Source organism: Phascolarctos cinereus, unplaced genomic scaffold (genome assembly GCF_003287225.1).
Source record: "Phascolarctos cinereus isolate Bilbo 61053 unplaced genomic scaffold, phaCin_HiC Scaffold_4;HRSCAF=312, whole genome shotgun sequence".
Lineage (NCBI taxonomy): Eukaryota > Metazoa > Chordata > Mammalia > Diprotodontia > Phascolarctidae > Phascolarctos > Phascolarctos cinereus.
In genome coordinates this window covers 158,186,782-158,212,946 of record NW_027555847.1, presented here as the reverse complement: position 1 = coordinate 158,212,946, position 26,165 = coordinate 158,186,782, and the positions used below count along the sequence as shown (strand labels likewise).

The window sequence follows — 26,165 nt, the reverse complement described above, 5'->3', positions numbered from 1 at the left end:
CTTCAAGAGAGACTAGAGCTAGATATATAGATCTGGGCATCACCTGCATGGAGATGAACATTAAACCCAAGAGAGCTGGCAAAGTCGACAACTGAGAAAATAAAGAGAAGAGGGAGTCCAGGAGACAGCAGAGTGACAAAAATCCAGAAAGAGAGTAAAAAAAGAGGAAAGGGTGATTAACAATGTCAAAAGCTTCAGAGAGGTCAAGAAGGATGATAAATAAGCAGAGGCCATTAGATATAGCAGTTTAAAAAGAACTTTGGTGAGAACAATTTTAATTGGGTAATGAGGTTGGAAGTCAGACTACAGAGAGCTTAGAGAAGGAGAAAAGGAAGATGGCTTTTTAATGGAGTTTGACTAAAAAAGAGGAAAGAGATAGACGCTAGCAAAGATGGTAAATTTAGTTTGTTATTTTTTTTCCCCCCAAGGATGGAGGAGACTTGGGCATATTTGTAGAAGTAGGAAAGGAACCAACAGTTGAATAGAGACTGAAAAATTAAAGAAGGGATGATTATGGGGGTAATCTGCAAAAGATGGGAAAGAATGAGATCCAGGATACAAACAGTAGGATTGGACTTTGCAAAGACAAAAGGCATCTTTTCAATGGAGCTTGGACTAACGGAGGAAACAGTGAGAAATGATGTCAAGGAGTTGTGAAATAAGTTGTGAGATAAGGAGGTAGAGAGAAGAGTTTGCTTCTTATGGCCCTCATCCCTGACTTTTCTCTCTCCTTTAGTCCCCCCCACCATATCCAATTAATTGCCAAGATATACAGATTCTACCTCCATAATTGTAATAATGTTCTCTTTTATCTTTTTGGCTTAAGTTTTTCCTCTCTACAATTTATCCTCCACACAACTGCAAAGACAATTTTCTCATGGAACAAACCTGACTATGTTATTCCCTTGCTCAGAAACCTTTAGTGGATCACTATTGCCTCTAGGATTAAATACAAACTCCACAGCCTGACATTTAAAGCACTTTAAAATATAACTCCAACCTACTTTTTCAGTCATTTTCTACTGTTTGGTCTCTGTACATACAAAGTATTTGTTTATCATTTTCCTCTTAAGAAAAAAAATCTAAATCCCTACTTTTAATATATAATTTACATCTCTTTCACTATACTTTATTTCTAAACTATTAACAAATTGCAACATCAGGGTAAAGCTTACAGCAGGAACGAATAGGAATTACACATTTATAAAACACCTACTAAATGACAGAAAGCTAAGTGCTTTACAAATATTATCTGTTATTATTCCCATTTTATAGTTGAGGAAATTGAAGCAAACAGAGGTTAAGTGATTTGCCTGTGGTCACACTGGTGTCTGGGGCTGGATTTGAACTCAGGTCTTCCCGACTCCAGGCCCAGTGTTCTATCCATCACATCACCTAGCTGCCTAAAAGATCAGTTATTTCCTCTGTGCTACTAAAGATCAGCAGAATGATCAACAGACAGAAAACATTTTTAAAAGGAGAAACAGGAGGCAAAGGTGATTACTGAACTGAATAATCAGGTATTCAAATAATCAAAACTTAAATGTTCCTTCTGTGCTTTCATCTTCCTTCTCCAACTTTATTCAAATTCAATCTTCAATTTAATCTGTACATGGTAAGCAATTAGTTGACAAGCATTTATTAAGCATTTACTGTATCAGGCACCGTGCTAAGGACTAGGGATACAAAGAAAGGCAAACACATGATCTCTGCTTTGAAGGCACTAACATTCTATATGTACACAAGTGGGAAACTAACCAGAAGTCCATTGCAATAGTCCATGTGTAGGGTGATGAGAGTGCATTTAGGGTGGCAGCTGTGTGAATAGAGCTAAAGGGGATATGTATGATATGAAGATAAAAATGACAAGATCTGACAAAAATTGGATATGTAGGGTGAATGAGTAAGGAATGGATTAACACTGAGGTTGTAAGTCTGAATGACTTGGGAAAATGGTGGTGCCCTCGACAGTAATAATACAGTTGGGAAAAAAGGAAGATTTTAGGGGAAAGATAAGAGTTCTGTTTGGATGTAATGATTTGGAGATGCCTAAAGGACATCCAATTCAGATATCCAAAAGGCACATGCAGGATTAGAGTTTAAGAGAGACACTCGGGTTGAAAATGAAGATCTAGGAATCACCTGCAAAGAAATGACAACATATATGTATATATAAAATATGCTTATATACATATATGTATTTATAAGCTATCATCATTATTTTTCAAACTGTCAAGTATCAACAGGCAATAAAAAGCACAGCAAACATGATTTCAGAACTTATACTCTGATTGTTTTTTCATTTTGTGGAATTTTCCATAATGTCACCATTAAAAGCACATTCTCATTCTCATCCAAAAACAACCTATTAGCATTTTGACTGGTCTTTGAATATGGCCCTGAATATGGACACCTGGACACTCAATTTATTTCCCACTTCCAATTTCTAGAAACAGCTTTCTCCACTGGATTAATTTTTACAGGTGCCTACTTATGGGCAAATTCTGTCCCTGAATCAAATCAGATTGTCTCTAAAGTCTCTTCCAACTCTAAAACCTATTATCCTATTCTGCGAAACAGACCACACTCACGTTTGGACCACCAAGCCTCACAAAGACGTTACAGAGCTTGTCAGAGACTAGGGATCTGGGGATCCAATATGCAAACTGTCTGGGGACACGTCCGCTGCCTTTGCTGAGGACCACCCTGGAGAAAACTAGGGTCTGCAAACCTCCATGATTTAAAAACATCCCCAAACCTCGCCAAATCACCACAGGGGCAGAGTCTGGCCAAACATGAACTAAGGAATCCTTCCCTGCCCCCCTGCACCCCCTCCTCAGGGTCCCAAAAGCTCCAAAATTCTGTTTCTGCCCTGAGAGACCCAGACCCAGGCCCAGGGGAGGTCACCACTTCCTGTGGCCTGGGCGGGGGGGGGGGGTCTGGAATCTCGTTGGGGAGGCGTCCCACGGGGAGCAGAGTCCCTGTGGGGCCTGGGGTATTCGGGACGAGATGGAGGGGCGTCCTGGGGACAAAGTACCACCTCCCACCCCCCACCTCCAGTTCCCTCGGCGAAGGTTGTCAGGACCCTCCCAGGCCGCACCCGTCGCCTGCGACGTTTCCCAATTCCGGTCCAAACGCAGCTCTGGGTTGGGGCCCGCGACGTCTTCTCAGAATTTCCACCCAAACCAGGCTCAGGGCGCAGGCGCAGCTTCCGCTGGCCCCGCCCCTCACAGCCAACACTTCGAGTCCCACCCAAACGCGGCCCAGTGCGCAGGCGCGGCCTCCGCCGGCTCCGCCCCTCTTCTCCACACCCCTGAATTCCCACCAAACTTAGCGCGGCTTCCTCAGGCCTTAGTTTCATCACTCTATGGAAGGCTACTGACAGCTATTTGAGGCCAGGTGTCCACAGTCACTGACATCTATTTAAGCACAGAGTCGCTGTAAAATAGGAATACTTCCAGCCAGTGTGGGGCAGTGGAAAGGGAAAGCAGATGTTTTTACTAGCTGTGTGACCCTGGGAAAATCACATAGTCTCTGAATGCCTCAGTTTCCTTATCTGTAAAATGGAGATACCACCTACATTTCAGCGTTGTTGTGAGAATCAAATCAGATTATTGTAAAATGCTTAGTACAATGCCTTGCACAAAGTAAGTGCTAGATAAATGTTAGCTCTTATTTAAACTTAAAAAACCTGAGTGCAAATTCTAGCTCTGCCACAGTGGAGTTTGGGGAAGGCAATCGCCCATTTCCTCCTCATCTCTGCCTCTTAAAGCAGAATCCACAGCCTCCTTCAATGCTTAACCCAATTGCTATTGTTTTTATGAAAAGACTTTCCTGATTCCCATGGTTTTCTCTCTTCTAGAATTATTTATGTACTTATCCATATATAAATGTTGCATCTTCCTATAGAAAGTAGGGTCTTTGAGGGCAAGGACTCAGTCTCCTGGTATCCCCAGTATATCACACACAGTTGGTAAATGACAAATGATTATTGAATAACTACCCTATCCAAAAGTCAGCTCTGTTATTCTGGGAATCATTACAGTCAGCAGGAAGCATAGAGATGAACCATGTTTCAGGGAGCCATGAACCTCCCTTCTATCTCTGAGGTCCCAGGAAACTATCTAGTTCACTTTCCCCTACAGGCTATTTTGTTGTAGTTCAGTGTGTTTTCAGTTGTGTCTGACTCTTCATGACCCGATTTGGGGTTTTCTTGGCAAAGATACTGTTTTGCAATTTCCTTTTCCAGCTCATTTTACAGATGAGGAAACTGAGACAAATAGGGTTAAGTGACTTGTCCAGGATGACAAAGCTAGTCAGAGGTGAAATTTGAAACCAGGTCCTTCTGATTCCAGGTCCAGTGCTGTATCCATTATAGCAGTGGTGTCAAACTCAAATAGAAATGGCTCTCTGGGCAGCATATTGACCTCGATAACCACAAATTAACATTATCTATATTGTATTATATTTCTATATACTTTGTTAAGCATTTCCCAATTACATTTAATCTAGTTCAGGTGGGCATGCCCATTAACCCAGTTTGACACCTCTGCTCTACATCATACTGCTTGTCCCAGAGTTCCTTGGTGTTCCTCTAAAACTGAGTTGGTGAGTTATGGCAAATGTTTGTTATGTGTTGTACTCACCACTGAACTTGGAGGCAGAAAGGCCTCAATTTAAAAGCTGCCTCTGATGCTAGCTTGGCCTTGGGTAAATCATTTAACTTCTCAGTGTCTCAGTTTAGTAATCTGTAAAATGAAGGTGATAATAATAGCACCCACCTCACAGTGTTGTTGTGATAATCAAATAAAATCTATACAAAGTACTTTGTAAACTTTAAATCATTATAGTGAGCTATTATTAGTAATTCAAAAATAAATAGCCTACATGATTTCCATGACTTTTTTATACATTTTATCAAAAAACATCACACACAGAATGCTGCTAAAAGATAATTTATTAAAGACTATCCTATAATCTCCTGCAACATGGCACATACAATGATTAACAACAGCAAAAATGCCTTGGTTTCTTGTTTAGTGTTTTGGGCAGTGTATCTATGGACAACACCAAGTTCCCAAGAATCCTAGAAGCATGCCAGGGAAATCCAAGTCCCACTTCACATACAAGTGTCTAAAGAAAGTCCATACAAAAAAAAAAAAAAAGAAATCCAAGAACAGTCCTACCTGCTGGCTGGTGGGGTAATGGGGACTGATTAGTCTCACTTATCAGTGGAACACCATCATTTACCGAAGGCATATGGGGCAGGAAAACTCTTCCCAAATATAACTTCCAGCAGCCACTGATTTATCTCAGGATCTAGCCCTGCTTATGTTCATTTCCACTCGTAGCAGCAACCCGGGCTGGGCCAACCTACAGACACTGTCCCAGGCTCCTAAGCACCCTGTGAATCTGTTCTGATTGTGACACTTTAAAAAGCTTCTGGAAACTCAGTGTTAAGGATCAAGAATAAAGGGCAACAGGACTTGCTCTTAGGCCAAGGCCCAAGAGTGAGGGGTATAACTCATCCCTGGCAAATTCCAGTTCTTAGTGACACACTTTTGTCCTTGGGGCTTGAAGCAGCAAGATGAAAGCAGCCTCTGCTCAGGCACTTCAGTTCTTGGTGACATCCTCAGGGTTACCAATGAGGTTTCCCTGGACTAGAGGTATCAGGCACATCTGTGGATTTAACCAACTACACTGTTCGTCAGCTACTCACTACTGACCATTCTAGATCCCCCTACTTCTTCATATGGGTAGTGTGGACACATTTAAATGGGAATTGGGGATGGGGAGAGAAGAGATAAGAAGGGAGGACGAGGTGGGTAAATGAGGGGAGAGTGTAAATGTATGTTGAGACATCAATAGAGGGAATCCTTCAGGAAAGGTTCTTGAGACCAATAGAGTCAGAGATTTTGATTTGTTTCTTATGGAAAATCTCTGACTAGTTACCCTTGCAGCCTAGTCCATGTGTCCCTGATTTGCCGACCCTGTGAGAGGACTCTCCCACTCAGAATTTCACCTGAAAAATCAGATATGCTCAAAGGCTACTACACAGCTGAACTTCCACGAGCCTGGCAGGGAGAGGTATGGGAAATCGATGATGTGAAGAAAGGCTGGCATGGTGGCCCAGGTTGGCACATGGGATGATAACGGACTCAACTCCCTTCCTCTGAGGAGCGAGACTCTGATTTGAGTTTCACAAACTCTCGAGCCACTTCATCATTGCTTCTCTGAGACAGGATCCGGAGAATAGTCAGGCCTGTTTCATCCATATGGACTTTACGACCCAAGGGGCACCAGCAGGCACAGCTACCTTTGGCTGCCATCTCCCTCAGTGGCATCACTGCTAGCCCCAGCACCCGGTCCTCACGTGCAAAGCAGTAGTCCTTCACACATACTTGAAGTTCATAGGCATCTGGCCCTTCCTCGTTCCCCAAAAGGCTGTGAGCACAGGAGGGTGGGGCCATGTTAGCTGGAGCAATTGAATTTCCCCACACAAACCACAGTTCTCATAAAACCCTCATTACCACTCTTCCCTTTACCCCTAGGATCTTCTTCCTCCCTTGAAAAATACTCCCCACTCACAAGTGAAATGTCTCGTTGTACTTGGGGGCCCAGTTGTTGCTCTTGGACTTGGTTGTAAACTTTCTTTTTCGGTCATTCTGGTGTGGGCCAACCATGGTCACCTCCACAAAGGGCCTGAACATGCCTGCTGTCTGCCATTTGAGGTCATTGGCAGCCACCACTACCCAAATGGAGAGGGTCCAATTAGAATCATATGAGTAACTCCTCATAGTCCATGAAACATACTCACCTCCCTCTCCCCTCCCCCACCCTTGCTATGCTCTAGATGGCATTCCTCTTAGAGAAACTAAGGAAGACATTCTATAATATTGAGGTTAGACACCATGGATGCTCTAGACTTGACCTGTGCCTAGGAATCAAAAAAGTAGAGTTTAGTTTGAAAGGAACCTAAAAATTTAGCAGCTCGATGAAGATTCCATGGATGGGAAAAAGGAGGGACCCCCTTCATCCTAACCTCCTCCTTTTCTCACCCTTCTCATAAGGATTTCTGGTCTTTGTCATCCCCCCCACCTTCCCCATGAATATAACATTTGCCTTTCTCACCTTTCACTGTGACCTTGTGCTCCCCAGTTCCAGGATGTGTAAACAGATCCACTTGGATGGAGACTTCTCCCACAGGATCATCCACACCTGACCCTGTGAAACAGACATATAAGCCCCCCAAAGCTATCCACTGGTGGCCTTGGGGCTGAGTTAGTCTTTAATAAAACCATGATGTCTGGGATCCCAGAGTGAAAGAAGAGTTACAGGCAGTCCCCTTCCCACCTAGCCCCAAAGCCAAGCAGCAACCATCTTGCAGCAGCCACTGGAGAGCATGTAATGCAGGAAAGGAAGGGAAAAGTGAAGGTAAGGTTGATAATGCAAATCCCTGTATCCTCCTTCCCTCTCTAGGAGGATAATTCCATGTGCATGTGGCTCCACTGTTGCCTGGCCAGTTCTCTCTGAATCACCAGGAGTTTGCTAGAATTTCAAATATTCTTGGCTCTCAGGCTGCAGAATTCTCCAGAAGACACCACAGTAGAACCTATAGACTACTACCTTCTTCTGATGGCAAGGCAGGGACACAAGAGACTGGCTAGGCTGCAGAGATGTCTAGATTAGGGATTTTCCATGGGACTGCAACAAGACATCTAGAAAACATTATGAAATATTGAGCAAGACACTAAGAACCTTGGGGTAATACGGAGGATTTTCATCATGCGTGACAACTGAAGAAAGGGTAGATTTGGAAAGGGTTAAGAAGATGATGTTTGAGAACCAAATTTGGACTTCTACATCCCAGCTTAAAACATAGGAAGAACAGGCCAGCAGGGAAACCAGCCCTAAGAAGAGCTATTTGAAAAGACATTTTCCTGGAGTCTTGCAAATCTAACCAAAAGGACCTTCAACTGGAAAAGAAGGGAGTAGGAGAAGATGTACATCCACCAAGGTTTATGGACAGCAGCTACATTGTGGTAAGAAGAACATTAATAGAGGTAGATGGGGGAGGAAAGGCAGAAATTCACAGAAGTCAAAAGTCAAGAAAAGAGTCAGCAATAACATGCATGGTCTCAGATGCCTATACATAAACACATGAAATACAGGTAACAAGTAAGGTGAACTACAAATCCTAACACAAAGAGGCAAATTTTCACGACAAAGATTCACTGAGACTTGGTGGGATGGGACCCTTAAATGCAACATGGCCTTGCAAGTGTCTATTTTACTCAAAAAGAACAGGGTAGATAGAGAGTGGCTGAGGTGCAGTAGCACTATATATTAAGACAACAAACCCATATAAAGAAATCCAGGAACCAGAAAAGGAAAACGAGGTGGAGAGCATTTGGCTAATGATCAATAAAAGTAAAAACAGAATTAATAGTAATAAGGGTATATGCTACATATGAACTGTATGGAAAGAAGAAATTAATGAAGAATTTGGGAAAGACATCATGAACTTAACATGAAAACATGATAAAGTAATGATAGGTGACTTCAAATATCCTGACATCTGCTGGATCTCTCTCCCAAAAATACATCAGTTAATAATTTCTTGGTTTGCCCTTACAGTAATTTCAACCTCTCAAAAGATAGAGAAATGAATAATAGGGACAGTAAATCTGGAGTTAATTCTCACAAACAAGGAACCAGTTGCTTAAATAAAAATGATGGGAACCTTATGGACAAGTGACCAACAGTATCTTGGAGTTACTTGGGCATAGTTTGACATGCATCCTCAATTTTTGGAGAACAAATTTTGAATCTTTCAGGGAAAGGGTGGTTAGGATAGCTTAAAATTCTCCAGAAGCAGTCAACCCAGAAAGGACAGGAAATCCTCAAGAATAAAATTCTGAAGACACAAAGAGAAACCATTCTGAAGATATAAAGAAAAACAATTCCCGGAGGGAAATTGTCCAGAGACAGTGACATAAATTCATAAAGAATTCATCAACCATCTTAGATGGAAGCAGAAGCAAGTAATGAAGGATGAATACAAAAGTAAATACAGCCCTGTAAGAACAGCACCAGGAGTACTAAATCTCAAAATGATTAATAACCACAAAGAAGCTAAGAATAACAAAAACAGTTGAACTATATTGGGGAAGGGTGAAGGATAGAAAAGGGAGGGAAGGAGTATCAAAAACAAGCCCAGGACTGCTGCTCTTTAGGATGGGTAGAATGATAATCTATAGTAGAAAGAAAGCAGAGCTGTTTGCCTATTATTGTACTTCTGTTTTTTCTGTAAGGAGGATGAATGCTCCTTTGACTGAAAAAGGCAGAGCAAAAATGACTAGGGAGTTGAAACCCAATAGAAGCAGAGATGACCTGGCTTCCTTAAATGAGGTCTAGTCATAAGGTCCAAATGAACTATATGTCAGGGTTCTGAAAGACCTGGTGGCTGTGCATACTGAGCATGGCCTCTCAAAGATCTTGGAGAACAGAAGAAGTACCACAAGACTGTAAAAGAAACATGTTATCTCAAGTTTCAAAAATAAATAAGGGCAGAGTGGAAGTCAGTACTTGATAGGCCAGAGAACTTGACTTAGATCCCTGACCAAAAAAAAAAAAAGATTTTAGAATGTATTACTAAAAGTATGATTAGTGAACATGGAGAAAAAAAGAATTGGTGATCACTAAGAGCCAGCAGGGAATCATCAAGAACAGAGTTTTGCTGGATTAAACTTATTTCCTCTTTTGATCAAGTTGATAAACAGATAGATGAGGAGAAGGCTATACACATAGTTTACTTAGAATTTAGCAAAACCTAAGCCTCTGCGGCATCTTTGTAGGAAGAACAGATGGGCACTAGACAAGAGTACAATTGGTTGGATTCCAAGATAGCTGAATGACCAAAGACAGTCATTAGTGGTTCAACATCAGCTTGTAAGGAATTCTAAAACAGAGAGCTCAAGAATGTGTACTTAGCACTACGCTATTTAACAACTCCTATCAATGACTTGAATAAACACATAGAAGGAATGCTTATCCCACATTTTCATTTGGTATTTGTAATTTGATAATACAAATAGCTAATGCTTTCATTCTGTCTGGACACAGGGTGCTGAGCTAGGAGTAATCAGTGAAAATTGCAGAGAGAGATATTTAGGCTTGATATAAGAAAAAAAATTTGTAATGATTAAAGCTATTCCAAAATGGGACGGTTGGTCTCTAGAGGTAGTGCATTACTCCTTCCTGGAATTCAAGCAAAGACTGGATGACTTCTTGCCAAGTATATTATGGAAGGGAGGACTTAGGTAATGGTTAGTTGAGATGTTTTCTGAGGTCTCTTTTAAAATTGAAATTCTGAAATGTTTTCATTTAGTCACTGTGCCACCGTGTGGCCTGACCTAAGAACTGCACCCACCCCGAGATCTGTATTGGGACAATGTGTACACTTAGCCCCACCTCCAATCACGGGCAGAAATCTTGCCTTCCTCAACCTGCTTTACAACAACTCCTGCTCCCAAAGACCCAGAAAGCATCCCCCCCTAAAATTCTTTTTTAAATAAGAAAAGCTCAGGCCTGCTTTAGAATTCCTTCTCCATCGTCGCTTCCAATTTGGAACACATAAACAGGAGAGGCTGCCTCTTGTAGCACAGCCACCATCCTTATACTCTGTTTAAAACTCCAGGGCAAAATTATTGTTAATCCTCTCCTGGGCTGTCAGAATATGCCATATTTCCATGACACAGAACAGAGATTCTGAATTATTTCATTCCACCACTGCCCCTCACTAGTACCCTACCCCCATCCCTGGCATAAGCAGCACATACCAGTCCACTGGGAAGAGGGAGAGGGAAAAGGAGAGGCCTGGCTGATATTCTTGGGACCGTGTCAGATAATAACATACCCTTCTCCGGCTGTATATCCTCATTTGCAGTAAACCTAATACCCTTCCCATCATGCACTGGGTTAGCAAAGAAAAGTCAAGGGGTGTTGGCAGCAGCAGCAGAACAGAAAGAGAAAAGTAATTAGCAAGTAATCAGGTACACCAATCAGAGTAACTATTTACAAAGGAAAAAATAGTCCCAGAAGTTAAGAGATTAGATATCAGAGGTCCCCCATCAAAGACAGGATGTCATACAATAGAGGTCAGATTGCAAGCAGCAGAGAATACAGAATAAAGGGGCAACGAATTTTAAAGTGTAACTAGTTTCTTCAAATGTAAAATATGTGGTGGAAGATTGACCTAGCTGATCTCTAAGGACCCATATAAATCTTCAGGGTCCCTGACTTTTCAGACCTTTGAGGGTTGGAGTTATGGACAGAAACCACCATTTCCCAGAGGCCTTTGAGTAGGGCATATGTGAGAGGTATCTCTAACCCACTCAAGTTAGGGAAGAGGAGCTGACTCAGGGATCCATCTGGGAGTAAAAACTTGAGCCCCACAGCTTAAAGGTGGATAAGCCACCAGAACTAGGACTACCCCTGCAAGTTCTATAAAGGGAATAGTTGGAACACAAGAAAACTTAAAAACAGGACAAGGAGGAGGAAGTATTGTTGCCTTCACTAAGCCAAGAAGCAGAGGGTTATAGAATACATAGGTGATCTCTTACGGGGCCTGAGAGAGAGGAGCCTCCTTAGGCATTCTCCTCCAGGTTTCTCATACCATCCTCTTCCAACCCCTGACTCTTTCCCTTCTAGCAATACCCAAATAGCTCTGGCTAGTTACCAGAGTTCCTGTACCCATCAACCTACTTCCCCACCCCATGCCCATCACCATGGTTAGGATGCAGGCTTCTATCACTGCTTTCTTCAGGTCATTTCCATGTTCAAAAACCTGCAATAGGGGCAGCTAGGTGGCGCAGTGGATAGAGTGCTGGCCCTGAAGTCAGGAGGACCTGGGTTCAAATCCAGCCTCAGACCAAACTCTTGAAACTTACTAGCTGTGTGACCCTGGGCAAGTCACTTAACCCTAATTGCCTAAAACCAAAAAACAAACAAACAAAAACCTGCAATGGCTCCCTATTCCCCATCCCATCAAACCTCACTCCTTGCTCGGACCTTCAAAGCCCTATCCAAAATTCAAAGTTTTACTCCACACATGCATACACTTGAGCATCAACACCAACATATGCCTAAGTCTCTTCATCCCTCAGCACAACCTCTCTGGTTCCATACAGGCCTATTGGTTTATTGCCCCTCCCCTCAATGCATTCAATTATACTTTTGGGTATCTTTAGTCTCAAAATGTATTTCCCCCTTATTCTCCCCCACCCACCCATTTATGTCTCCCCTACTCTCTACAACCAGTTAAAAATCTCCTCCTTCTTTTCCACCACTTCCCATGCTTTTCTGGATTCAGGCCAGCCCCTCTCTTAACCTTTCTTTACTCAAGCCTTCAATACTCAGGGCTCTGAGTACATTGGTTTTAACAATTTTATAGAAGTTTTCCTCCATTTCCTACTCTCCCCAGCCAGGCTATAAATACTCCAAGGGCTTCTCTCCCTTCAGTGTCCAACTAAGGTTCCTGAAGAAGAAGAAAATTGGGCACAGAAGCCAAAATGTATCTGATAATTTGGTAGTAGTAAAAGAATTCTGCTGACATTCTTGGAAAGTCTATTTCTTGGCTGAGGAATGAATAGAAGATGGAAAAAGACTTTTATGAAATGAATGAAAAATGTAGTGAGAAGCCCTAAATGTTGAGACCTAGAGCAAAGGATAAAAGATAAGTATGACTGAATTCAGGAAATTATGGCGAGTAGGGATTGAGATTTGAGACTATGACTATTTGAGACTATGGCTGCAAGGAAGGGGATAATGAGCCCTCAGGGATTTAGAGATTCTGGAGACACTGTGCCCTTCAAGGCACAGGGTTCACTGACCCTTCAGGGGAAAAGGGCAAGTGTCAATGGGCTTTGGCTTGGGAATAAGGACCTTGGAGGTCAAGAACAAAGGTAGGGGTATGAAACTGTGAACTATAGGGGATGGGATTATGAGTCTCTAGGTACCATTAATATGTGGTGGGAGTGAGTGGAGATACTAAGTCCTTGGGGAAATGGGTGTGTGCATAGAGGCTGAGGTTGTGGCAAATAAAACAGATAAGAGGGATACTTCCCTCAGAGGCCTCACCCTGGGCAGTCTGTGACCGCACAAAGGTCTTGATAAGAGTGTCTGTGGTCTGTGTGTAGAGGGACAGGGCGTAGCGTAGGGACTGCAGATCTGGGCTCTTCTCAAGAAATGTTTTCTTCAGTCCGTTGCCACCGGCATGAAAGTATTGCTGGAAGGGAACCAGTTATCATTATAGCTTCAGAAACATTAGATACAGGACCAATGGAAAGGGGCTAGGAATGAGGTTAGAAGAAAGGAGAGGAGAAACAGAAGACAGAAGGCAGCACTTACTCCAGTAAGCACCACATCCAGGATAATACCCATAATCACATAATCTTAAAGAGACTTTAGAGGGCACTCTGTCCAACAGGAATCCTCTCTGTAGCAACCAATCCCAACCAATAAGTATTTGTTAAGCACCAACTATGAACAAAACACTGTGATATGTTCATATATATCCATATGTATTTGTGTATATATGTGTGTACATACGTACGTACGTACGTATGTATGTATGTATGTATACACACATATAATTTAAGGAGGGAGAGAACATTAGCAACCAGAAGAATCAGGAAAGATTCCATTCCATAGCACTTAAGTTCAGCCTTGAGGAGAGATAGGAAGCAGAGATGAGGAAGGAGTACACTCCAGTCATGGACAACAACCAAAAAAAGCATGGAGGTAGGAGGCTATAGGGAACAGCAAGAAGGCCAGTTTGACTAGTATGTGAAGTAATGTGAAATAATCCCAGAAAGGTAAGATGAAGGTAGATATGAAAGCCTTTAAACTCAATGATAGAAATATATGTTTTATGCTAGTGGCAATAGGGAGCTCCTGAAGGTTCTTGACCAGGATAGTAGCATGACTTTAAGATTATACACACACAGACTGATGCAATCATGAGGCAGCTGGCGGCACAGTGGATACAGCACTGAGCCTAGAGTCAGGGAGATATGAGTTTAAATGTGACCTCAATGTGTACTAGCTGTATGACTAGCTGGGCAAGTCACTCTGTTTGCCTCAGTTTCCTCATCTAGTACTTAATTTCCAGGGTTGTTGTAAGGATCAAATGTGATGATATTTGTAAAGGGTTTAGTAAAATGTCTGGCACATAGTAGGCACTGTATGAACATCAGCTATTATTATTAATTATTATCTCATAGATAAGATTGATTTCAGTACTCGGGTAAACTGGGGTCACTGAACTAGGAAGAAAAATGGTATCTTCACTTTCATTTTTTAAGTTATGGAATGCTGGAGTTGGGGAGAGAAGGAACATTGCCTAGTACAGCTAAAGGGTGTCTTTAAAAGTTCTCCCATTGGAGGCACTAACATAGGGGCATACCCCACCTAAAAGAATTAGGTGAACCAATATTTCAGGGGGCACTTGGTTTGTACATGACAAAAATTCTGACTGAAAGTTCAAATTAGGTCTTTATAGAGATCTAAGGCAATATGATGCTTATAATGACTATTGAACTCATCTGTTCAGCCCCAGATTCTTTTTCTCTAGAGAGCCAGATCTAGTGGGCAGGGCAGGAAGAAGTTATTCCTCATGTGCCCCTTCCAGAGACTTGTGCCATCCCTGGTGGAACAAGGGTGTGTGTGTGAAAAAGGAGAGGGCATTCCTGATGTGTGCCAATTCCCCACCCATTTCATACATTCTCCCTTGGGCTCACCCAGAAAGTCTGGGCCCCCAGAAAGTCAGGAAAAAGGAACACCAACTACCTACCACCCTTCCCCTTAATAAAAGGCCATAAGGGCGTTGGGACTCCTAGACAGCATTTCCTGAATGGATAAGTACTAAAGGTTCCCAGGTGGGCTACTCTTCATGTTAGCTTTAAGAGAGTGGAGGGGATTTATTTTTCCAAAAATCAGTCACCACTATGGTAATATTTTACTGTTTTGGTGAGATTTAGCTTAACCTATTTTTTGATATTATTGTGAAAGTTGCTGAGCTGGGATAAAGGGATGTGAGAAGCTCCTGACTCAGTGGAGGCTAAACTGTGCTGGGCTGTGAAGGAAAGGAGAGAGTGGGCAAGGTGGACCAAGTGGAGAGAAATCAGGAAGTCTTTCATCCCACCTTGATGGTATCCAATGCGAGGTCAAGGACAGCACACTGCTTTGGGGTGAGGTTTCGTGTTTCCTCCCGTACCATGTGGTCCTAGAATCCCACATACAGGAAGACACGAGATCAGAAGTTAAAAGGAATGGCCACTCCCCGCCCTCTACCAACATACAACTCCATGATAACATCCTCTTTCATCCTCTTTAGTTTAGACAGCTGAAAGCTCCCTCCTCTACCATCCCTGAACTCCAGCCTATCTGGATTGCACCAAAAACGTTTATCACTGTTATCTTCCTGGGAAAGGCCAATTGCCTAGGAAATGAACTACTCCCCCTGCGCTCCATAATTAGGGAGAGAAGGTACCACACTTAGTATCTATGATACCTCTCCCCATCCCATTCCTCACCCTACCCAGAATACCCATTCTCACCTCCAAGCCCTGACCTGGAGCATCATACCTTGAGTTTGGAGAGATGGCTTAGCTCTTTGGCAGCTGTAAAGATCAACTGGGGACCCTGAGCAGAAAGGAGATGACAACAAAGATTATTTTTAAAAAATATACACACTCTAACCATAGAAAATGGAGTACCCTGGTCCTCTGAATGGGTACAGAGAGAACTCACTGTCTGGTCAGTGAATGCTTCACTATCTGGTTGGTGAGCTAGGATGGATGAATGGGGAATCATTCATATTTTGGGTGTCTCTTTCACCATCCAGCCAGTAAGCAGAGGCAGGCCTCACCGTCTGGTCTGTGAGCGGTGGGAGTACAATCGTTTTCTCCATCGTGTTCATCACCACACGCCACAGCTCCTTCAGCACACGTTTCAGCACTGTCTTCTCACATACTGTGGCAAAGAGTGTGAGGCTAGAGAAAACCAGAGCACTAAGTTAAGAATGGCAAGAACAGGGGCCAAGAGAGGACACAGCAAGGCTTAGCTCACCTCAGAGATCCTCCCCCTATATTTCCCAAAAAGTCTCTTTCCCTTAGTTTACTTGCCCCCACAACCAATGCCCCCTCTCCAAAGAATTGCCTCAAATATTCTACCCACTTGCTGTCGAGGAAGTCCATAAGGGGTCGGAGCACACTGTCTGCGTCTTGAGCCACTGAGCCTCTGGCATTGGGAGGCACATTCCCTGGGCCACGCACCTGACTCAGGATATCAGCCATTTGTCGAACACACTCATCAATCCGCATCTGAAAACTAAATACTCACTATAAAAGCTCAGATCTCTGCTTTTATCTGCCCCTTGGAGATTCTAAGGGTAAGTTCTACCCAATTTCTGTTCTTCCAATTGCCCCAGGAACTTTGCCCTAGCAATGTCCTTGCTCCCATAGTGAGGTGTACAAAGTTTTTAATGCCTCCAAAGGGCTAGAAGATGCTTGGGACAGAGGCAAAGACCACCACAAGATAGGTAATTTATACCACTTACCTGTTCCCAAATACTATGCTGAGCTCATCTAGAACTGTGTTCAGTTTCACCTGAAGCTCCTTTAGGTTGTCTCCTGCCTCAGGATCTAGCTACAGACACAGGAGAATGGCCCAGCTATAGTAACATTTACTTCTTTCCCCTCCTCACCCTCTATTCACCCAACTCAACCTTCCCAGTGCCTTCTTGTCTTCTCAACTACCTCAATACCTCCTCCCTGCCACCCCACCAACTCCCAACACCCACCCAACCACCCAGCCCCTTACCTTAGCTCTGGTCCAGGCATTCCCACCAGGTCAGGAGAGAACCCACCCCCCTTCCCACAGCAGCATCTTATTTTGGCCTATTGGGAAGGAATAGAAGGAGGAAGTCTAGCCTTCAGGTCCTACCTCTTTGGCCCCCATGGCCTCAAACATCTTCTCCAGTTGTACTCTCAACTGCTGCACATTGTTCATTAGGATGCAAGGCTAAAGAAACAGGGCAGAGCTGCTGAGACCCTCCCAATTCCCAAGCACTGAAGGACAAATGGGTCATTAGATCTGTAGTCTCCTTCCCACTTGCGTCCCCAAAACTCATAGTGGCTTAACAAGGAGGTGGTAATGAAGATTGGTCTGGGTACTTCCTATCTTAGTCTCAATCTTTCCAGGAGAGACAGAAGGCCTCTCACTGCTAAACACCTTGTCTAGATGGGAAAGTAGGAGGAAAACAAAGAATACTTTTACATTTACTGCCTATAAACATCAGACAGAAATTCAGGCCAGGGTGAAATTATAATGAAAAAGAATGAATAAAGCTTGACAGTGGATAAGCTAGGACCACAGGGCTGGGATTTGAAATATAAGGGAGTCAATGGCATAAGGGTCAGGAGTGTGAACAGCAGAGGATTCCTCTAAGCAGGTCAGCCATCAATCCAGCCACATGACTTCCTCAGGACTCTGCTCTTTCCTTTGTGAGCCAAGAAAAAACCCTCCCCTTTGGAGGACACTGCCTCTTACCAGTTTCTCCTTGTCACAATAGGATGGGAAGCTCTTGGCTAGGATGTCTGCATACTGCATCAGCACCTTTCCAATGGTCTGTGGAGAGGAGAGCATGGAGGGAGGGCAGGGAGAGAAGGAGTTGTCAGCTTTTCTCTAGCTCAAGTTGGGACCTGAAGGAGAGCCACAGGGCACACCCACAGAAATATGACTTAGCACTGCTTCCACCCAAAGGCCATAACAGCCATAGAGCCCCCAACCACAAAGACTAATTACAAGAGATGGGGGAAAAATCTGTTCAGATGCTAGTTGGCAGCCCTGTAGCAGTGTTCAGTGTCCATTTACCTAAGCCTCTAAGAACCTGTTAACCTCAGCACTAAGCATGAGCAAAAGGGCACAGACTTGGGACACCCTCGTGGGTCCATCTCCCCTCTTAGCGGGCCACTGAGATAAAGCCTAGACCTGACAAGCAGGGAGAAGAAGGGCTGATGTAAGACTGAATCCTGTGACTGGGGGAGGGGTCAGGGATGATGATCACCTTGGCAAATCTCCTCATGTAATGGGCAAGGATGCCAGGGTCTGGGCATTCCAATTTCCGGATGATTTCAAAACTCTGGTTGAGCTGTGTGAAGACATCTACCACAGAGCAGGAGAAGAGTGCGTGCTCTGATGTCTGCTGGAACTGAAGAAAGCCCCAGGCACAAGTCATTCCCCACAGTCCTTGGGGCTAGGGCATGGGAGATGAAAGGTCCCTCCAGTTCCCTCAGCATCCCAGTCACCCAAGGAAAATGACAAATCATTTTTCCTAGCTAGCAATTCCAGAGCAGGGTTTCGTGGACCCTCCATTCCTGTGATGATACATGTTGGATGACAAAACCCCTATGCCTAAAGGCAAAGGACTGAACAGCCACCACATCTGAGCTTTTGCCAAGTAGTCAGGCATTAGGCAGAGTTATCCAGCCCATCTCAAAAAAGAGAAGATAAACCCAATCCCGACCTACCCCATCTTTCTTGTCTCTCTCCAGGGCACCGTGCAGGAACTCCAGGGACACATCCTCATTCTCATCCAGCCACTGCAGCACAAATTGCTCAAACCACCTGTGGCAAGGGCACGGAGACCAATGAGAGAAGCTGACCCTACGCCCTGGGTTCCTTTTCTGCCCCACTCCAATCCAAGCTTGGGCCCCCTCTCACCCTTCTCTCCCTGCTGCTGAGTGCCTAAATCCTCCTTCTCTCCAGCCCCAACCTCCCCACCCCCGACTCCTGCAGCTTGACTCACGCTGGGTATTCAGGCACCTTCCCCTGGAGGACAGGCAGGTCACGAACATATTCATTGTGAAGCCACTTAACCTTGAAGTGCAGATTCATGTAGTCAGCGCTTTTACAGAGTCGGTTCTTCTCATGGTCTGAGGGAGACAAGGTTGAGGTCAATTGGTAGGATCCATGGCTACCATGTTGTCAACTCTGAAGGTAATAGGCCCAGTTGGAGCACTCAGGAGAATGTTCCCAGAGACAAGGCAGCCCCATGGCCCTTTTCTGACAAGCCGCACATACAGACACACATGTGTGTACACATACAGAGACATACACACACATACACCCAGTGCCCTCAGTGGATGCTCTCTTCTGACTTGCATAGAGAGAACAATCAGACTGGGAAGATACTTTCAGTGAGCCACTGATTAGGCTTTGGCAAACAGGGCTACCTGACTTCTAACAAGGTTGGGGAGGGGATGGTGGTGGTGTCTGGAAAGGAATCAATCACCCAGTGTTACACAGTAATCATGGACCAATGGAGCTTTTCTAGGCCCAACTACTTCTAGAAAGAGTTAGTTGCTTTCAAGGGGCCTCCTACTTAGCCTATTTGTTCTAGAATATGAGAGTTAGCACATTAATGAATTAAGGACAGTTTCACAGAGATGCTAACACATGATTACACTGAGAACTGCGCTGAAAGGAAAGAGAGCTGAGAATCCAAGAGTGCCAGCATCCCAGGGTAAGCTGGAATATCCCAAACCAAAGACAAGAGACAGAAGATGAACAGAACTTTAAGATAGGTATGAGGATAAGAATGTCTAATGGGGAATCATTTCCACCTGAATGCATGTGAACACCACAGAAAACTATTTAATGTTGTAGAAAATGGGAATTAAGTGGCTGGATGTCTGCAGTCTACGTGAAGAAGGGAAGCATCTCACTGTATCATCAGAGACCTCTTCTCTGCATGCCAAAACAAAGATTCACCATCTCCATATGCCCTTGTCTGACCAGAGAAGTGGGGTCAGTGGCTCTGCTCACAACGCCTTCATTAGTAAATCAATGGGTATACTTGTTTCGTTTGTGTGGCTGCATAGTAATAATAGCTAATAAGTAATGTTTACATGGTTTGCAAATGCTTTATTATCTGTGGAGACAGCCATTACAATTAATCTCTCTCTTTTGGCAATAAATTGAACCTATTTAAAAAACAAATACGACCTGTAAAAGGATTTATGTAAACTGGTAAAAAAAAAATCTGAAAAGTGGGAGGGAAGTATCAGTGAATAATAAACAGTGGAAGTCTGTGTGCTAGACTAGTATTTAGTTGCCAACTGAGTTGCTCCCTCAAATCAATATTAATTGATCAGCCATACTCATACCTCATTTTCTGCAAAATTATGGCTCATGGTCTTCTATGAGTATGCATCCTGATAAAAGTGCGCAAAGAGGAAGGACTTTTCAATCCAGACATCCTTTCCTGTGGATTATCATGAAGGCTGCCTTTTGCTTTTTTTTTTGTTGTTGTTGTTGGATCCCTGTTTATCTCCACGGGTGTCTCAGTTTTGCTTTGAGACACTGGCCTATCTTAGAATATCAGCACATCTGATTCTTTGCCGTTTTCTTTTAACATAGTCCTCAAAATATCTATTGTATTGCAAAGAAATACGTATTTAATCCATTCATGCCACATTCACCAACACACTCACACACACACATACATACACACACACACACACACACACACACACACACACACACACACACGCCCCCGAGCTTTTAACACCAGCTTAGCCTATTAAAGCGATAGCAAGCTTGGAGCAGACTCTTGTAGGCACAAGAAAGGCCTGAAGAACAGACGTTCCAAGGCCCTAACCTCAGGGGCTTGGGGCTACAGATCATTTAGAAGACTCCAGACATTGCTGAGAAAGAATTCAGTCCCAATAAGGGAGTGTTGCATCCTCCAATCATTCTCAAAGCCAAAGCTGGTTCAAGAGGGGTAAGGACTGGATGATGTTTGGAAGATCCTGTTCCTTGTGGGAGCTAAGAACGAGGTTCTTCCTTCTCAGGTTAAAAGAATATAGGCCATGGGGCCCCCAGCTGGGAACTATACTCCCCAGAGAAACAAGTTCTCAGTGAGACAAAACCCCATGAGAGCACTGTTCAAAGGCCATTTGTAGTCCCCTCTTCCCCTCTTAGAACATATGCCCCATCTGCCCAGAAGGAGAGACCTCAACAGGGCCATTCCCCATTCTGACTCTCATCACTGGACACAGGTAAAAAAGGGACAGCCAGCTGCGGTACTGGGGAAAGGGTAGAGGGGCACTGGAAACAGGACAAGGGGAACTTTTGGTGGTGGTGAGGAAGCAAAGGCAATACTAGATTGAGATAAGCCCCAACCCTAGCTCTAGCCCAAAGCCTGCCCTCATAGTCCAGGCCCAACAGTCTAGGTAGCTACTAGCTCCTGAAGCCACAATTGGGGCCTTCACTATGCAAAGGTAGGAAGGAGAGGGAAGGGGATAAAATGAAAGGCTGCAAGACTAAAGGCAAAGGAGCAGCAACTGAAAGCTCTTACCACCCAGAAAGAAGACTTTGCGGATGCGAAAGACAGTAGGTCCTTGTGGCAGAGCAGAGACAACAATGAATGATGCAAAGAGAATGGTAGACAACAGAGCAGCCTCTTCAGGGTCCAGTCATACCCACCCAAGGTGTGCCTTGCTCCCTAACCCCTTCTCCCCTGCCCTTATCCAAGAGGGCTAAGGACTAGATGCCCTTTGGAAGGACCTGTTCCTTGTAGGGGCTGAGAATGAGGTTTTTCCTTCTTAAGCCAAAGGAATACTGGCCATGGGGCCCTGAAACAGTGGGGCACTACTCAGAGTCTCTTTGAGGAATCCGATCTCTGCATCCCAGAATGAACCATGGTGGAGTCAGGGAGCAGGACTTTCCCATTGTTCTAAAGTCCTTATCTTTGCCTTCTCTCAGGTACCAAAGTCTTGAAGTTATGCATTTATTTGCATATTTCCTGCCTTTTAAGAATTTCTTGGCTTAATCCTTTCCCTATGATACCTAGTGGCTTCTGTGGCTTGTTTGAGAAGGTTAATAAAGGCTAAGAACTAACCATTGTTCATGCCTCTGCAAATGCTCCGACAGGTCTCAGAGGAATTGTGCTACAGTTACTAACATCTGGGGATCACCCAGATCAACAGTGGTAATAATTTACTCCCTTTTTCCTCCCTTATCCTTCTTGGACTTCTCTTTCTACACTATAATTAGCTGCGTGGCTTTGGGCAAGTAATTTCATCTCTCTGGGCCTCAGTTTTCCCACATTTTAAATGAAGTACTTGGACTAGATAACCTCTCTATAGTCTCTTCTTCCTTTCACATTTCAGGCAAGGCAGTATGGAACAACAGAAAGCACATCAGAACCTGGAGTCAGAAGGCTTGAATTTGATTCTCAGCTCTGAACATGGGCACCTCATTTATTTGTCAGAGCCTGAGTTCTGTATTCCTCATAAGGTTTTTCAAATGCCATAATAGGACCTATTTTTACAATGGTGATTATGATGCTATGATCCCCTCTCCCTATTCATTTTCTCCTTCAGCTTTACCTCTCATGTCTAGACTGGACTACATCTCCATCCCTGACCTCTGGGCTGAGCTTAAAGCCCACAGTCTCAATTAATTGCTGTTCATTTCTTCCTGGATCTTAAATATATGTGATCAACTGAAATGATCCATTTTCATTTCCAACTTCCCTTTTTGACTGTCAGGAGCTCCACCATTCTTCCAGCCCCCAGACTCAAATGCTTGCTGTCATCTTGGACATCTCCCTTTCTTCTCAGCTTCTACATCCAATTATTCACCAAGTTCATGGTCATACAGCTGGGTAAGTTGCACAGTTCACATTCAAATCCCAAGTTTCTAAGGGTTCTTTCCTTCCCACTGTGCTATCTCTGCCCCTGGGCCTTTGTCCCTGTAATTTTTCCTTCCCTAGAAGGTGAAGTAGCATAGCCCAGGTCCAGCAACTTCAAATCCATTGCTCTCATGATTGCATCAGAGACTGTGGGTCTCCCTTACCACCACCATTCACACTGGATCTTAAGCATATGTAGCCTCCCATCATTCTCTGCTTCACATGTCTATGTCCTATAGCACTAGGTACTCTAAAGTCAACATCACGTATTCTTCAGAAGAATCTAAGCTCCTTGAGGGTAGAGACTATTCATGTTTGGCTTTGTATTCCCAGGCACAGTGCTTTGCATATTTAATAAACGTCTGCTGAGCTGTTTTTTGAATTTTCTTTTCTCTTTCACGGCACTGAGCTTGGGATGTGGTTGTCCAGGAAGACATGTGTCTGTAAAGTAATGAGTGAATTTTCCTGGTATGTGACTTGTGCAATCAGCCTCATTACTTTATAGCTGGATCATGTAAGTTTTGCTGAATCCTAAGAGATGGAGCGATAAAAATGTCCTACCAAAGGGACAGTCAGCACCCTACCATATGGGATAGTTTATGATCCCACTATTGGCACTGTCATTGAAGCATCCATCTCAAGGGTTTTAGGGGCAGCCCTGCCTAAAGGCTGGGTCCTTGCCTCCAAACCTTTGCCCACACCAATTCCTGTGTCTCCTGCAATATCCTTCCCTTTCTACTCCATTTACCCATAACATATCTTTCCTTCAAGAATGAGGTCAACTTGGGGCAGCTAGGTGGCACAGTGGATAGAGAACCAGCCCTGAAGTCAGGAAGACCTGAGTTTAAATCCGGCCTCAGACCAAACACTTAACACTTACTAGCTGTGTGACTCTGGGCAAGTCACTTAACCCCAATTGCCTAACTCCCCCCCCCAAATGAGGTCAAGTCTCACCTTCCCTAATGAAGCTTTAGTTTTACTTGACCACACAGTGTTTTTTTCCCCTTATTCATCTAAACTAAAGCACTTATTGCTCATACAATTCATTTGGATGCCTTATGACATTTCTCCAATGTCTGTACTGAATTGGAATTAATTTCTTGTGTTGTATTTAACTTTCCATAAGCTTATATCTTATATCTCCCACTAGACTGATTGTAGATTTCTTGAAGACAGGGACCATGTGAGCAATATGGTGCCATGGAAAGCACTGGATTTGTACTTTGAGGACCTGGGCTCAAATGCCAACTTGGCTACTTATTACATGTGTGACCTTGGGCAAATGACTTCATCTTTTTAGACTCAAGTTACTTCATCTGTACAATTAGGGGGTTTGAATTAAATAACTTTTGAGGTCCCTTATAGCTCTTCTATATCTATATTCCTATTCACCATGACCATGATATAATAGGGAAATGATGCTACTACCCTGCTTCCAACAATATTGCCCTTTCATAAGATTAACACCTAAACCCACTCTTCCTTCAGCCCTCAATATTCTTCAAATCCTGCTTCATCCTTACCCTATACTGAGAACTGACCAAACTGTCTAAACCTACTATCTCAGACTAGGGATACAAATATACACAGCACAGAGATACACAATACACAAGTGATGGATGACATCAGGACAGATGGACACAGATGAGAATGGAAAAGTGGTTTAGGAGCCCTGCTCTTGGGAATGGGAGAGGGGACATCTCTGAAGGAAGATCATCCTGGCCTTGGATTCTGCCATACCAGGTAGAGGGTTGAAGATCCAGCCCTGGGAAAACTGGGTCAGGAAGTTACCATCTGTGTTGTCCTCTCAAACCACACTGTAGAGCTCCTAGACTCTAATGTCTCCTTCAGTTTTAAGTAGCAAAATCCTTGACCTACTTCCCCTTCCCAACCATGGGACCCTCAATAATGATCCTATTGACACGAGATTGTTGTGTGAAATCAACTCAGGATGGAGCTGTCTCCGTTCCACATGGCCAAGCCAGCAATAATCAACAGTAGCTCTTGAGAAGAAAGAGGGAGGATGAAGATGATTTTAACTATTTACCTTCCAAGGCATACTTCATGTCCTGAGCAAACAGGTGCCACATCACCTCTGCACTGACCTTGCCCACATTCAGCTCCTGGGGGAACCTGGAGAATGGAAGGGGTTTCAAAGTTAGGGCGCGATACAAGGCCTGGTTGGCTCTGTCACTGAGTACCTGGCCCAAGGGAGTTCTGAACTAGAAAGATCCAGGACAGGGAATGTACAAATCCAGTGGGAAAACTGGAGGTAGAAATAGAGGAAGCCCAGGAGGAGGGAAAGGAAAGAACCAAAGGAGGGAGGTGGGGAGGCCCAATTTGAAAAGAAGCAGTCAGGGAGGCCTGGTCTCACAGGAAAGGAGACTTCTAAGGAAGAGGAAAGGGAGGGCCTCAAAAAGAAGGGGTATGATACCCCAAGAGGTCCTAAGGGGAGAGAGGGTCAAATATGGTGAATGCCATATTGTTGAATACAGTGAACACAGCAACACTGGGCCTCCATGAAGCATACAGCCCAAAAAGCCTCTCACCCCAGGGTAGCTGGTTCAACCAAAGAGGGAAGGAGCACCCATGGCATCTCTGCACCCATCTCAAGCCCTAGTCAAGGCAGCTAACCAGACAGACACAAGGGATAGATGGACAGACAGATGGACAGGAAGAAGAGGCAGCACTGTAAACATACAGGGACAGAAAAGAGAGAGGCCATTAGACAGACAGAGTAGGGCTGAGTACAGCTGGGGTTGGGGGATAGTAGCGCTTGCTCACTGGTTCAGGACAGGTGTGTAGGCATTTTTATCTTCCTCAATGATGGACACAATGAGAGTAATGAGCTTGGGCCAGAAATCCAGATTCCGGATGCTGGGGCCTTGTTCCTCTAGAGGCAGTTCCTGTTTCTTGTTCCAGAAATCATAGCAATTTGATTAAAAGTATACCTAACATACATGTACCCTACATCTTCTCCTCCACCAAGGAAACCCCACCTCCTTCTCAGTTAAAGGCTCTTCTTTTCTCCCAGAGACTCTACACCATAATCCAAATCCCAGGGGCAGGGAACTCTCTTCTCCTATTGGTCTACAACAGCTGCATCCTCATATCCTCAGGAGCTCCCTTCTGATTCTGCAGCACTGACCCACTCTCCTTCATCTAAACCCAATCTCTTCTTCTAGTACAAAAATACCGACATCAGTGTGTACAAAGGAAAATTAGGAACTCAGGGAGTAAGTTGTGATTATTTAGACTGGTCTAGGGGCTCCTAGAATTTATAGTGTGGAAACCCCACCATTCCTACAGATAAATGAGGTAAGGGACTAAGCCTGGCCACAGACCCATAGCTGGCTCAGAAGAAGGCAAAGCTAAATGTCCTTAAAGTAATACTGGGCTTTGT

The 26,165-nt window shown here is 44.0% G+C and overlaps 2 protein-coding genes across 7 annotated transcripts in view; both read right to left on the bottom strand.

Moving 5' to 3' along the window:
• The window catches only part of LOC110201454 (phospholipid-transporting ATPase FetA-like), a 157,327-nt gene extending 154,147 nt beyond the window's left edge, over positions 1 to 3,180 (bottom strand). The window contains 1 exon segment of the mRNA XM_078152709.1: positions 3,101 to 3,180. The gene's annotated coding sequence lies outside the window, so the exon portion shown is untranslated.
• A 1,759-nt stretch (positions 3,181 to 4,939) lies between these two features.
• Positions 4,940 to 26,165, bottom strand: part of UNC13B (unc-13 homolog B) — a 315,105-nt gene continuing 293,879 nt past the window's right edge. For 4 of the 6 annotated variants that reach the window (XM_020977063.2, XM_020977064.2, XM_078152708.1 and 1 more), the window contains 17 exons: positions 25,547 to 25,674; positions 24,810 to 24,895; positions 18,872 to 18,998; positions 18,594 to 18,690; positions 18,131 to 18,274; positions 17,614 to 17,691; positions 17,008 to 17,085; positions 16,622 to 16,710; positions 16,240 to 16,392; positions 15,932 to 16,055; positions 15,649 to 15,705; positions 15,206 to 15,286; positions 13,141 to 13,288; positions 10,919 to 10,975; positions 7,132 to 7,224; positions 6,589 to 6,748; positions 4,940 to 6,444 (listed from right to left, as the gene is read on the bottom strand). In XM_020977063.2, coding sequence (XP_020832722.1) covers positions 6,159 to 6,444; positions 6,589 to 6,748; positions 7,132 to 7,224; positions 10,919 to 10,975; positions 13,141 to 13,288; positions 15,206 to 15,286; positions 15,649 to 15,705; positions 15,932 to 16,055; positions 16,240 to 16,392; positions 16,622 to 16,710; positions 17,008 to 17,085; positions 17,614 to 17,691; positions 18,131 to 18,274; positions 18,594 to 18,690; positions 18,872 to 18,998; positions 24,810 to 24,895; positions 25,547 to 25,674 — 1,986 coding nt within the window. In that variant the 3' untranslated portion in view covers positions 4,940 to 6,158. The remainder of the gene's footprint in view (positions 6,445 to 6,588; positions 6,749 to 7,131; positions 7,225 to 10,918; positions 10,976 to 13,140; positions 13,289 to 15,205; positions 15,287 to 15,648; positions 15,706 to 15,931; positions 16,056 to 16,239; positions 16,393 to 16,621; positions 16,711 to 17,007; positions 17,086 to 17,613; positions 17,692 to 18,130; positions 18,275 to 18,593; positions 18,691 to 18,871; positions 18,999 to 24,809; positions 24,896 to 25,546; positions 25,675 to 26,165) is intronic. The other 2 variants (XM_020977069.2, XM_020977065.2) reach the window with 1 other exon arrangement.